The sequence below is a fragment of the Strongylocentrotus purpuratus genome, unplaced genomic scaffold, assembly GCF_000002235.5.
Source record: "Strongylocentrotus purpuratus isolate Spur 01 unplaced genomic scaffold, Spur_5.0 spur5_scaffold_8, whole genome shotgun sequence".
Classification (NCBI taxonomy): Eukaryota; Metazoa; Echinodermata; class Echinoidea; order Camarodonta; family Strongylocentrotidae; genus Strongylocentrotus; species Strongylocentrotus purpuratus.
In genome coordinates, this window is record NW_022145614.1 from 8465183 (window position 1) to 8480538 (window position 15356).

The 15356-nt window shown below is 35.6% G+C and overlaps 1 protein-coding gene across 1 annotated transcript; it reads right to left on the minus strand.

Moving 5' to 3' along the window:
* LOC105444416 lies at positions 1-3753 on the minus strand. The gene is made up of 5 exons (XM_030975596.1): positions 3543-3753; positions 1966-2217; positions 1197-1326; positions 516-609; positions 1-109 (listed from the first exon to the last, which is right to left on the minus strand). Exons 1-5 carry the CDS (start codon positions 3729-3731, stop codon positions 1-3), a joined length of 774 nt encoding a protein of 257 aa, XP_030831456.1. The 5' UTR covers positions 3732-3753.
* Positions 3754-15356: the final 11603 nt, after the last annotated feature.

The following is a 15356-nucleotide window of genomic DNA, read 5'->3' on the forward strand; positions in this document are numbered from 1 at the left end:
TTACACGACTGCTCCATCTTTGTCAGTTAGGCAAACATCTCCAACCTTAAACTCCCGGCTAGGAATCTTCACGTTCTTCTCCACTTCGAACGATGATACCGATCCGTCTCTGAGATGATTAGATCAGAGATGACATAACATTTCAATTCTTACAAATTTGAATTCAATTTAATGTTGTTATTGTTAATAGAATTTAAAACAAAATTTGATTAACATGTTAAAATTTATCTAATAAATTTTCGGATTTAGTTTGTTTGCTATTTTGTACATCATTATGATGTGTCTGTCTCTATTTGACTTCCTTTTCTCCCCCCCCCCCTCCCCCTTCTCTCTCTCTCTCTCCCTCTTCTCTCTCTCTTTCTCTCTATTCCTCGATACTTCAATATTTATCCTGGCCCTCTTATTGAAAAGATGAAATGCGCGAAAAAAAGTTATGTCATTTATATTTTCTTATCAATTGATCAAAATTTTGATTCTCAACATTCGTTCAGAAAATGAAAAAGAGCAATATGTACCTTCTGCGGATAGTTCTGACTTTCTCTTTGGTATCACAGTTTGCCTCAAGCTCTCTTCCATCCTGATCAAGGGGGTACTCATTAGCATCTATATCTATAAAAAAAATTAAAATTTTTTATGAAAGGCTCTAATAAAGCTTACGAGTCAGGCCCGTGGAACCTAGAGGCTCTGGGGTTCGAGTTAACGCACCCCCCCCCCCCCAACAAAAAAGGGGAAATCCATTTGATTTTCCTCTTTTAGTAGTCGTAAAGGGTCCTCAAAAACGCGAGAATTGTTTTGTTTCTTTTTTTGCTTTTCAGATAATTTGGGAGTGAAAAGATAGTAAAATTCGGTATCACATAGCCTCTCTCTCCAAACGTGCCTACTTGTGTACATGAATATGGTCAAAAAATAATCATCCATGCATACAAGTTAATGATTTTAATCTGAGGTAACATTTTTTAGTCCATTTTTTGTTAAATTAATCTCATAAATCATCGGTGATATCCTCTACATTGTTCAATCTATGACTAATGCTAGATTATCATTATCATTACTATTAATATCATTATTACTTTCATTTATAATTGTTATTACTATCATCATTAATAATAATGTTATTATCATCATCATTATTATTATCAACATTATTATTATTACGAAACAACCAGGGAAAACAATTAATATTTAAGTTTTCTCACATATATCCTCCCCGGCCGTCGGTTGTGGTATTACTTGTGCCGTTGGTTTGGTATGTTTCGGGGGTGGCATTGGGGGTCGGATTTTTCCATTTGCTTTATTGCTTCCAGAGACAGACATCCTTTCCAGAACCTACCAAGGTAAAAATATGAAGTGAAACTTTACAGATTTACCGTTTTCTTCATTAACTAGTCAACAAATATAAAATGTCCAGGTGTTTTACATTACCTCACGTATCTAGAAAAAGATTTATGTATTATTCTGTTCTGCAAAACACACCCACACTGACGCCCTAATTTTATTCGTAATTTCTCTCTTCTTCTTCTTCTTCTTCTTCTTCTTCTTCTTCTTCTTCTTCTTTATCATCTTCTTCTTCTTCTTCTTCTTCTTTTTCTTCTTCTTATCATTATTATCATTATTATTATTATTATCATTATTATTAATATTATTATTATTATCATTACTATTATTGTTATTATTATCATTATCTTTTTATACTCATTATTATCATTAATGTTATTATCATCTTTATCATTATTATAATTATCTTTATTATAAACATCATTATTATCATCATTGTCATTACTATAACTATTTTTACTGACATTATTATTGTTATTCATTTATTAAATCATTAATTCATATATTCATTAACTAATCTACTCATATATTCTTTCCTAACCATTATCTATCTTTAATTACATATATTTTGTATCTTTGTGATTTATTTATTTCATTGTTATTAGGTTTTGTTATTGTTATTCTAGTAACCTGATATGGTAGATCATAGCTAGGCAAAGGATGTTCCCGTCCGTGTATATGATGACCATTCTCATTGCTACTCAAACTTCCCGGGCGACTGATGATGCTCTCGTCGTCGCTTTGCAAATATCCAGGCCCAGGGATGATGACTCTACTGTCATTTCTTGCTGCTGGTCCGAGGTTTGGCTTCTGTTTTGGCAATGCCGCCATCTTCCCCGCCAGACAATCTGCTTTAACGGACAGCTTACATCCAGTACCATTCTGTAGAAACAAGTATAGGCTTTCTAATAATGCCTTTACTCCCTCAACTCTTTTCATTCACAATGACATTATGTTGATGAAATACATGTTTATATTTATATATAGTCGTACTTATATAAGTGTGTGCGTGCGCGCGTGTGAGTGCTTTATGTTTATAAATTGCGTACATCCATACACTCAGCAAATAAAAGATAGAGGACATTCTTTATTGTTCAAAATTTGCATATAATCCGTCAATAAATATAGTAAAATATAATAAAAATATATATCAAATCAAGATAAACATTTATACTCTACCAGCACCAATAAAGATCAATTTTTGAACTTCACTTGGATGAGCACATTCACTTTAACTGTCTGATTAAACAAATTGCAAAAAAAGAGCAAGCAACCATTCAAATATGAATGAACATATGAATCTGAAGGTATTCGTGTTCAACAATGAAAACAAAGAATATCTCGAGAAATAATGGGGAATATTTAGCTCTAAACATCAATTGTAGTCTCAGGACCGAATGGTTTTGACAATCACAGTGAAGATGTCTCTCCCTTTTTCGCTTTTTGCTCCTCGTGAATGTTCTCTTATTTTCATTGTTTTAGTTTTGACTCAACAAGATGAAATACTCATCAATATTTTAAAGGCCAGATGCCCCATTTTTGCAATTTTCTTTCACAGACTCATTTATTGTTAAATGGATATGCTCAATGATGCGTAAATTGTATGATTCCAATTGATTATCATTTTTAAGGAGGATTAATATATAATGGTAGACAAGTTCATATTAAATATGTATTTGAAAATCTTTAGTATAAAATTAATGTAAACTTTTTTTTTTGCTGACTGTAAATACATAAAATAGAAGAAAATATGATTTATCACCAGATGTTGCCTTCTAAAGTCTTGTTTCATCGTACCCAACCTCCATCCAACATATACGCACAAACATACGCCCTCACACACATTCACACACACGCACGCACACATGGCCTCATTTTACCGTGTGATTTTCATCTTAACCGTTTAATTTTCTTTTAGCTATAGCCATTCGAATGAAACCTTATCATAACAAATATCCTCAACACATGGCACATAAATAAATAAATATCGATCTGTTGCTATTGCTTCCCTGTCGACTATCAACCATTTCTTTTCAGACTTTCTTTTTAAATAAATATTTGACTTCATTGTCATTTCCATTGTTACTCGATCCAATTCAAAGCATCTTTGTTCAAAGCGATCTCATGGAACGATAGACAAGAAATGAACTTTGACCAAAACACATGAAATGTCCATATACACTCGATAATACACTTATTGGATTTACCTGTGGTTTTGGATTTGGAAGAGGTGCTTTAGCGTGCCGATGTTCCTTTTTGGGAGGTAGCAGGGCTTTTTTCTTGATTGCCAATCCCGATGGCTCTTGTGTTTGATCCACCTTTGAGGTCAGTGGACGGGGTTGGCTAGGTAAGATTTCATTTACATCTTCATAGTCTTCAAGGTCGTCATCCTTCATAAATGAAACAAGTCTCACTGTGTTTAATAAGCGGAATAATGTTCATTTTTTATTTCGCTGTAACATGTATTGCCCTATTATTTGCCATGTACAGCACTTATCAAAAGATACATGACAAGCATTGTCTATAAATCTATAAATTTGCAAGACTATTTGTAAATCAGATACGAACTGAGCATGGAAAGGTATTAATCAAACTAAAGTTACAGGGTGAAAAAGTTTATGTGATATGTGGAAAAAAAACCAGAATGATTAATGCAATTCACACATAGATACTGTCATTGAGTTTGATGATATCTTTGAATTTGTCTCCGATATCGTTTTGAAGGCGTTTTATTCAGTGTTTTCGTAGACAGGGAGGTTATATTATATAGAATCTAATCACTGTCCTACTGATTGATATTTTAAATAATGATGAGAACATTAACAACCGGAATAGTTATTGCATTTAACTCTTCAAGTCAGAATAAAAGCAAAATCGGCTTCAAATCTATATACAATCGCATTATTATACTGGCCTGACGTCACTGAGGATTCTGAGCCGATTCAGCTTTTTGTCCCTCCAGGGAGCTTGAAATCCCTTGAATTTCAGATTTTATTAATCATATGACTATTTAGATCCTTAATCATTCAATTTTACATGTTTAAATGCTCACATAAAATAACACTTTAAGTTCTTCCAAATAGTGAGGTCGTGTATATCGTGCGTCGGGCTTTATTCTCTCGTATTTAACCCTCAGTGGATGCAATAGACGGGTTTACTAACTTATTCAAACTTTATGCATACTTTTTAAACAAAGGTTGTTCTTGACAACCTGAAATCTCGCCTGACATAGCAACGAGTCATGTATGCGGACTGGATTCCAAGTACTGTAGTCAATTATTGATAGCAGGTTATTGGAATAACTAGTCACTGAGTATCCAGAAAAGAAACCACCATAAATTTGAATACGTTAGTAAAGCGGTCTATTATTATCAAACAAATTTGCATTTAATGCCCGTGACTTTATAAAAGCTTAATAACTTTCTTAGTATTTGCCCTATACTACCTGACGTGATGGTTCAGATAAAGTTGAGTTGTAGTCATAGCATTGCATTGAAAAGGTTGATTATATAGCATATAAGTATTGGTGTGTACTGCAAGGTTCTGGAATCATCAAAATGGCAAAAAATTTGGCCCAGTCTTGGTAAAAGTAACAAGCCCTGTACACAGAAAGATGTATATGGGACTACACAAACATGTGGCATAAAAATGTGGTCCACATTTTTAAAGCTGTTACATGTCATATTTAGAATATGAAGGCATTTGAAGAGCCATGCTTTTCAGGGAACATTTTTTGTCTCATGTTTTTCCACACCTGCACAAAAACAATTAAAACGATCACAAATTATTTTTCACCTCTCCATAGAAATCAACCTTCTCTGATTTGTATGGAAATACACATTTAATTCACTTTCTAGTGCACTATATCTGTAACAATGACTTTCTAAGATGATCAAAATATATCTTGTGGTTTTAGAGTAGCCAACTAGCTCGCATCAGATAATTCTACATTCATATTTACCTATTTACCAATGAAAGAATATTCAAAATTCATGTTATGTCCTTTCCATCACTGATATCAGGCATCAGCATGACATGATTAGCTTCGCAAATGCAGTATCTAATAAATATATTTTTAATTGAACTGAAATCTAAGTTTCACAAACTTCGATACAATTCTTTTAAAGTGACTGAAATAAATTAGTCTCGTAACAAACTGTTCATTCACCTGTGAAGAGATGTCATTATTCGGTGGTCAGATTGCGATTTACATTGTATTTTGCTACATCGGACAATCCTCTTTCTAAGCACTGTAACACACACATGCAAAAATGTTGAATTCGTTTGTTGTTTAACCATGGTTCTATCTTACTTGACAAGAAAAAAAAAAGTTATGTAAAGTAGTTATGTAAAGTCTTCGACTTACCCTGTTAACATTTTCTTCCTCTTTTTTCAGGGCTTGGTAGTGTCCCTCTCTCTCTTGCATTTTCTAGAAACAGAAATTGTCAGAAGGTTGGTTTAAAAATAAAACAGAGAGAAAAGGAAACAGGAATGTTAAATTAATTGGCACGTACATCCACTTTTCAAAGAGTACATTTTCTTTATTTTAAATCGATACAAATAAAATTGTATATGACCTACTAAATTGGCGCTACATTGTATAGTGACGGGTGGTAAATTTGGGGCAATGAATGTTTTTTTCGGGACAATGTGAAAATCTAAACATAAAAATTTCACTGTAATTGAGCTGACTGGAGATCAACTTGGAGTAGAGAATTTGAAAGGGGGTGCAGCCCAGTGCCCCCTTTTCTTACTCCTCTAAAACCCTATGAATGTGTTAATTGATGATTAGTAGGGCTAACAAAAAAGTATCGTTTGTAATGATGCTATTTTATATCTTTGCATTCTTCTTCAGCCCATTGTTCTTACCGTGAAAACTCATTCAGTATGCATTGATATACGCCATGAGTCCATGAGGGTGGGTGTAAAATCCACCAAACCCCAACCAAAATAGACCACGTTCTTCGTTTTGACATTACTCTGTGAATGCCGCTTTGTGAGCTGATATCACTTTGAAAGTAAAATCAACGTGGGCGTCTGGCATGTTGCAATGCCCTTCAAACATTCCCATCGGGAAAGAATCTTTATCATTTTTTTATCAAACGTAGTCATATATAGCATATGACGTCATTAATTAACTATACGACTTTAATCTTTTCGCTTAATATCCCGGCTTTTATGGCCGAGACACTGTGCTAAAACATTTAAGGAACCAATTTACCTCACCCGGGTGGAGAGAGGCAATTTCGATTAGTGTCTTGCCAAAGGACATAAGTGTGGTCGCAGGACATTAGGACTCGAACCGCGAACCACGCATGTGACGTTTTATAGTGTAACAATAGATTTTGATTAACCCGGGGATTGGAACTAACATGATACCCGTCCCGGCTAAGGAAAAAAAGGTATATGTATAGTACTGCGAAAAGTCCCAAAATCAATCAGTGAGTTACTTTTAGAAAATCCATTGAACCTTAAAAATACGTCATCATTGTTGATATCACGGGGGTTTTTCAGTTATCAAAAGGTGTGATAACACATTACGGTGCAAAGAAAAAAAGTACCTTAGGCCCTACGTAACGATTTCATTTCTTTCCTCACAAATTCACTAACTCAAGATGATGTGTGCTATTATACTTTAATCAATTTGTGAAGTAGTGTATAAAGCAAACCGTAAATACACAGGGGTTATCAAAATGAGCGAGGTTGGGCTACCCCTAGGTACAGACATCTCATTAACAAATAACAAGTTCACGAGATATCGAAAACACATAAAACTGATCGCACACGCACAAAACCTAATCTCATATTTGGCGGATATTTCGGTGTTTTCATAGTCTGGTAAACTGGTGGTAATGTTCAGACGAAAAATACTAAAAGCAGATTTCACACAAATCCGAATCTTTAGTGTAGCGAATTTCAGTAATTTAACGTAGTCTGGTAAACCGTTAGTAATTTTGAGAAGACAGATATAATGATGTATCTGTCTTCTCATACATCAGACCGAATTCGGATCCGCCGCCCCCAAAATGTATAAAGTCCTGCACTTTATCTCCCAAATCCAAGCAACGGATCTACGCTTAAAAAGTTAATCACTCAAGCTATTGAACGTCAAGGTGTCGCAATACCGTGCAAAAAAAGTACCTCTACATGATTTGTTTTCTACGCTTAAAAAGTTATTCACTGAACCGTGACAAACAGTTATGATCATTTTGTAATGGCCTTCATTCAGCTATTGAACGTCAAGATGTCGCAATACCGTGCAAAAAAGTACCTCTACACGATTTGTTTTTGTTTCTGTTAATTTTCAACATATGAGTGCTTACCCTTATATCGTGATGATCCGAATAAGCAACACGTTGTTCCTCAAGACCGGGGTTGAAATGTGAGTTTTCATAGGTGGGAGAATCTACATGTATGATCAAGGTTATAAAAGTAGTGAGAAAGGATTTTCAACAAGTTTAATGTTAAAAAGTATCAGTCATCATATAGAAGGGAAAACAAATATTAAAGAATTCCAAGATGCGGCATTGCCTATGATAAGGCAAAATCATATATTTATCCATTCAACCAATTGCGAAAAGCCACGAAATTAGATGACATAATATACTGATTACTATATTAAGGATTAGTCTAACTTATTAGTGAATAATATACAAATAATACACAGCAGTGAGTGCTTTAGTAATAATTACCCACACACGGTACCTTTGGAACAGTCTAACACGTCCGAGGCGATAGCCGAGGGTGTTTTGACTGTTTTGAGGTAACCAAGTGTGGTCATTTTACTAATGCCCGAACAAAATGACGTGTATTATTTGTTTTATAAAATTAAGTTTGATTTGTTTTATAAAATGTGTTATAACATGATTTTACAAATGACCGGTTATTAGCATTTGATAATGACCGGTCATTATCACAATTACGTGTTAGGCAAAATAAATGCCTGGTCACATGTACGCTCTCAACAAATCATTGGATTATGATCCACGTCATCATATTATCATATGTATTATCTGCGGTCATGATATGTAGAGTATAGCTTTTGTCAATTTGTTTAAACATTGTAATTTATAGGTTTTGAGGTCTTACCGTCAACTAGAGAAACGGGTTCCAATTTTCTATCCTGATTGTAGAAATAGAAAAGAAAAAACTACAATAAGATTTGTTACGGTTTTATCATGAAACGTGGATATGATGAAAAGAAATTTCCGACCTAGGATTAATAACTTCATTTGATGAAATCTATTACTAAGCAAAAGCCTGTTCTTTCTTATTACATTTCAATATCCAGAAATGCAATCTGGTGAGCACTAATTTATCATTATACCTGTAATAAGTCAAACATAATAATAAGAAATAACATTAATAATGATATTAATATTAATAATGATAATAACATCAATATCAATAATGATAACGATGACGATTATGATGATGATAATAATAATAATAATAATAATAATAAGCATTATCATCATCATCACCATCATCATGATCATTGTCAATGATACCAACAGTATTGTTTTATGAAAGTTAAGAAGCTAATTAAGAACATATAATGCACATACATTGTGAACCATTTCTGAAAACATTTCTTCGACGGCTGCAGGAGATGTTTTAACCTTCCTCTCTTCGCGTCCATGTCGCGGCCTTGTCCTAGTCTGTACAGATTGGGCACGAGGCCTGCTGCTGATCTCACAAGATTCCATAAGTCCACCGATGGTGTCGCACCAAGCTTTCATGTCCGATCTGTGAGTGGAATAAGCATCTTTATTTTTTCTGGGACAACGTGATGAAGGAGATAAAAAAAAAAGTTTATTGTTGCTCTACCCCCCCCCCACACACACACACACACACACACCCATAGCGAGGTACGATATCAATATAAAAGGACGTAATATGCCCACATGTAAAGTGTGGACATGAGTTACATTATCTTTTTCTTTTTTAATAGTTTTAACACAAATTAGGATAGATTTTTCTCTCCTTTATTGAAACGATTTTATCATTTAAAAGTCTAAAATACTTTACTGTTCATGAATGATTACATTAAAATGAAATCAATCAGGGCATCTTATTGGTTTTGTGTTACCTCCTATCAAAGTTGAGATATTTGGTGTCATCTGTCGTTGTTATTCTCAGAATGTTGTCATGTTTACCAGGATTCACTTCTGTGATCTCAGAAAGATACTTTCTTGGGTCTTTTGCCACCTCCAAAACGACCTTATCAGGGGCTCCACGATATACCGTGCATACTCCATATTGAAAATCTCGATCCTGGAAAAGAGAGAGTTTTTTTAAGTAGTAAGAACGGACGGATAAATGCCTTGAGCGTACCGGCACAATAGACCTGTTTACTAACTTTATGCATACTTTTGGAAACAAAATATTTCCCTTGAAAACTTAAAAAGCTTTGCAGACAAATCAATAGCTAATAATATACAAAGTTCATTTAATCTATACAGAGATGTCACTATGTAACTTTTTTCCCAAAAAATTATAATTTCTTTTCTACATATTTTGAATTTATTTATTTTCTATGTATACTTTGTTTTCAAGACATAATGTGAAACAGCCTCAGTCTGAGGAACTAATACTTCAACAAGCTCTGCTTCTAGGTAGTTCCTCTTTTCTCGTGTTATTACTATTACTATTATATTTGTCGTTTCATTGTTTATTTTGTGTAATATACTTATTCATTGTATTATGTTTTGCATGAGAAATAAAGTCATTTTAATAAAAAAATGTATAGCAGGTGAATGAAACAGTTTGTTACCACGGGTTCTGGAGAGAAACATGCATAAATTGAAATACATTAGTAAACAGGTATATTTGCTTGGAGGCTGTCGCCTCTCTTACAAATTCAACTCTCCGTCAACCTTCAACCCTTTCAAGATAGGTGAGCGAGCGAAACAAGCCAGAAAATGTTACATAAATATAAAATATAAAATACAACAAGGTCGAGTCGCTGTCAAAATATGAGGTGGTGTTTGCCGGAATATTTGAATTATCATGGGCGGCAGCCTCTAAACCCTTCCCTCCTTGTACGCCCATGATCATTATATAATCATGTCAGTTAAAAACAGACGAACTTTCCCATTCCTTTACCAAACGTTTGCCAATATCTAGTATTCATGCTTCAAACATGCTTCTTTAATTGGTGCGTTATTTGACAAATACATACAAATCGTTTTGTTATATACTGTACTATATAGACCTACCTTTGATTTTTCACTTTTGTAGTAGAGTTCCTGTTTTAACTTAAACTTGGATTGAGACATGATTGGTGCGAAATTTCGTAGATCTTCCAATTGAGCAAACCCGAAGATATCTCCAGAGAGCGAAGGAGCACAATGACGTTTATGTCAAACCCAGGGTTAGACGACTCTTTATATATATACGACTTGTGAAGCCCAATATTCTTTATTTTAAAAAATCCCCTTATTGCATCGTATTCCGACAGCGGGGATTTTTAAGACATCTACAAATATTGACATTGTCAACAATAGGCATAAACGGCGTACCAGCACCTCAGGTCTCAGTCATGAAAAAATACTGTAACTTTTGCACGCATGCGTGACCACAGGTTTTCAAGACACCCCCTAGACGAAGATTTATTCTGAAGCCAAAATACACTCTAAATGGATTTCGCGTGGTTTCCCCCGACTTCACACCCTAAACGGGTATTTTTCACAAACTGCTCCTAAACATGTTTAGTAAAATTGTCACCCCTTGAGCATTTTGAAGAGCGATAGGGACTAACATTTAAGTTGTTGACAAAGTAAAATTGTTCAAATTGCTTCTGATGTAACATTGACAATGTAATCATGTATTTCAATAGAGAAGCAATAACATCAACCTGTACACTTTTAAATGGGTTTAATGCACAGACTACTAGACCGGGATCCCCCCCCCCCCCCCGGGGGGGGGATACACACCCATGCTGATGACGTCGTCGGAAACCCCCGTCGTAACCAAGCATGTCACATACATGCTGGTACGAGAAGTAAGGGGCTTCTTTACGTGTTTTTACATTAGCAAGCTGACGTAGCCAAAAGTTATAGACAGCCGGCTTCCCGACCAGCTTTCAATTCTGAGTCGGGATCTAGAAAAATAGCCATGTAGGCGTACGGCAGAATTTTGAAAAGGCAATTTTTAACCCCTTATATGCCTAGGTCACATTTGCTCTACGGTTTGGATACGGCGGCCGTAGGCCCCGAAATCGAGAGAGATACCTGCGTTGGCCTCAGGGTCACCCTAGGGCGCATCTTTTAGGCCGTAGAGGTCGCCGTGGGATTATAGCGCGAGGTTGTAACTTTTTTCATTTCTAAGTTCGCCGTAGCCATGCCGTACAGCGGTTCCACGGCGACCGTATACGTCGGGCGAACGGTGGCCATGCGTTTTATATACTCCATGGATGAACCGGTAGCATCAGTCTGGCAGGACGGTCGCCGCATGGTCCCCCCTCAGCCGCCTAGCGGGCACCTTGCGGCTACCTTATGTCTGCCTTAGTATTTTTCAAAACGCTACGGCCGTCGCAGAGACGCCGCAAGGCGCCGTTTGTAAAAAAAAAATTATAAAGACAAAATATATGTTATATAATCATTATAAATAAATAATGACAAAGTATGTTTCATTATTTATATATAATGAAAATATGAATTGTAATACTTGATAAATAATGAAAATATGTCAAGAATTATATACAAATAAAAATGTAAATTTACTTCCATTATATGTAAATAATGGTTATTATTTGCTAAATAATGATTATATAACATATAATTTGTCTATATAATTGTTTTACAAACGGCGCCTCATAGGGGAGATGGATCGGAGCTAGGAGTCTAGTCTAGTTCTGGACTCTTTTATTGGTTTTTATTATTTGCCGACTATACGCGTTAAGCCGAGTGGTGGCGCGATCCCGAGAACCGGCCCGGAAGCGTCATTTTTTCGGCGGCACAGATTAGGGTTAGGTGCGTGTTGAGCCTATGGGAAAGTTTAGGGTAAGGGTTAAATCAAGACCTCTTTTTTTTTTTTAAAGCCCCAATCTGTGCCGCAGAAAAAAATGACGCGGCCCGGAAGGTTCTCAGGATCGCGCCACCGCTCGGCTTAACGCGTATAGTCAGCGAATTAAAATATCGATAAAACGGGTCCAGAACTAGACTACGGAGCTAGGGGATGAGCTCCCCCGAGGATTTCGATTAAGGCCATTAGCAATACTCAGCCAATCGCCACCTCATAGTCAGGATTTCATATTAAATTGTTATAGGCCTATATAATTATGATATGTCTATTGTTTATATACATGTTTTGTGATTACAACCTCGCATTGCCATTACAATAAAGTGACAAACAAAAAGTGTCAAACCAAACTAATAATAAAAATGATGACTGTCTTAATGTTCACCTTTCACCGGATGTGATACTCAAAAAACTTGGTGAGATATATACCAAACGGTCCACCAAGTATCAAAGCATAGAAGTAGAACTTAAAAGTTGATATCCCCCTTACAAGAGACGTCAGTCAATTGGCTGTACCCCCATATGAGTATACGCATATAATATCTCTCTTCTACCATTCTACCCTAGCCTACGCTCCTTCAAGCACAATTCATCTCATTCTCATTCTACTCATCATTACATCCTTCCAATCGTCTGCCTTTTATACGCCCCTTTCACTCTGTATCTCTTAACACAACATCTCCTTCCGCAAGGCTACCTCTCTTTTTTTTTTTAAAGAAAACAAATTGAAAATAATTTTGCCCCATCCCACTTCCAAATAGGGATTTTCATGCCGCTTATATAGAGGCATGAGCATCAGTGGCATGGATCGAAGCCGGCATACATCCTCCTCGTTTCACAGACCCCAGCCCCCCCCCCCCCTCCCCAGTTTATCATTCTTTGATTCTATGTTGGGTGCTATGGTAGAAACCCATTTATTCTTCTGAAACATGATATTGCAGCATTAAGAAAAGAAACTGAAGGATTATTTTCTTGTAAAATAATTAAATATATTTTAATAAAAATATAAATTTAAAATCGTTTGATACAAAACACTTTGGCCTTTAGCAATTCTGAGTTACTTCCTCATTGACGAATAGAATTAAATTTACTTGTTTGTAATAATGACAGCGATTGTACATAATCGAAGGGTTAATTTAACCAAATAAATCTTATGTTACCACTTACATTAAATCAGGGGCGTACGCAGGATTTTTTCAAGGGGGGGGGGTTTAAAATATTTTGCTCCCGAAAATTTGAAAATCGCGCCGGCCGAAAAGTCGCTCAGTGGGGGGGGGGGGGGGGGGGGGGGGGGGGAGCGGACACTTTTTTTTTTTTTTTTTTTTGGTCTCGATTTCAAAATTTGACATTTTTCTTCGTTGAGGGGGGGGGGGGGGGTAAGGTCACCTTATTTAGGTTAGCCGTGGGTATAATTTTAGCCGTGGGTAAAATTTAATTATAACCCCCCAAACCCCCCCCCCCCCCCCCTGCGTACGCCCCTGCATTAAATGATGCAACATCACCAAAAAAATAGTCAGTAATAATTCGTTGGTGAATACATAAGCCTATTATTTATAGCTTGAAAGACCAGGAAACAAATAATAATTGGCAACCCGATATTTCATTGGATTATTAAGCTATTGCTCTAATTCTGTGTTTCCTTTGTTCGATTAATGTTCTTTTGCCACGAAATGAAATGTACAGCAGCTTATCATGAGTTCAGCCATGGGCAGGGGGACACAGGCAGTATTGGTAGCATCGGTCTTCCTCGGTGAATGAATTCGACCATGACAACGTCATCGATTAGGGGAGGGTGCAAGGGGCTATCATTATCTTTTATCTGTTCTTTCATCTGTGAGAGGGGGTACATGCCCCCATGTGGAAACGCCACTGGAAATTCAATTCAATTTGAAATTCATTTGTAAATCATCCACAAGTAAACCAGAAATATAAATAGTACTGTTGGTAAAACAATAGATGAATGGATACCTCCAAAAGCGCAAGGTTCATGAAAATAATCATTTCTAGTTCGTAAATGAATACATAAGCCTATTATAATAATCTTATATACAGCAGCAGGCAATACAAGGCAATAGAAGGCACCTGAACATATATCATAATAATCGAAATTAAACAGAAATAGAAACAGTCAAAGAGGAAACAAATCAACTGTACTTTCAGACAGCCTATCCGGAGCTTCACAAACGATTAATTTCTTTCTCTTTTTTTCTTCTCAAAATGAAGCAATACAGAAGAATGAGATATACATTTCATTTACGTTATGAAACGTTGTTACCATGTATCGTTTTCTTAGGCTCTACATATATGTATACCCTGTATAATCAATTAATTGTGACCAGAAAGATGGTGCTATTTATTCACAGCTCTACAAAATTTCCAATGATAATTTGTTTAAATACATTATAGGTAATCACAGCAGTGTTTAGTTAATTCGCACACTGTTCCATTATCGGCGAATCATGACAACTGCTAATATGATAGTTCACATAAAGCCACCAGATCACTCTGTATTGTTTTAGTTTTTATGAGCTTCATTTTAAACCGTGTCGCACATAGAATTGTATAGGCCAACATATCATCCAAAATATAGTAATATTATTAACAAGTATTCATTTGTGCCACGTCTATTATTGCTGTGTTATATCTTTCTAAATTTACCATGAATTCTATTTTAACTGTTCTGTAGAAACGTTTTGCTTTTTATGTAAATGGAAGACCACTACTTATTGGTAAATGGGCTACCCTGACAAAAGATTAGCAACACTTTTTTGTTATACATAAATATTTTTCATTATCTCTGCATTTTTCATATATCGCAACGCCAGATACAACTCAGTATTGTTAATTGGAGGAGGATTAAAGCAAATTTACTTGCTAAAATGCAACCCTTCTAACACCAAATACTTCTTCTTCTTCTTCTTCTTCTTCTCCTCCTCTTTTTCTTCTTTTTCTTCTTCTTCTTCTTCTTTTTCTTCTTCTCCATCTTCATCTTCTTC

Excerpts from the sequence above, each read along its gene's own strand:
- LOC105444416 (XM_030975596.1), bottom strand. The coding sequence starts at position 3,731 with ATGAAGGATGACGACCTTGAAGACTATGAAGATGTAAATGAAATCTTA. Across the intron at positions 2,218-3,542 it reads TTCCAAATCCAAAACCACAG|AATGGTACTGGATGTAAGCT; the intron begins GTAAATCCAATA and ends TTGTTTCTACAG. Across the intron at positions 110-515 it reads GTCAGAACTATCCGCAGAAG|AGACGGATCGGTATCATCGT; the intron begins GTACATATTGCT and ends TAATCATCTCAG.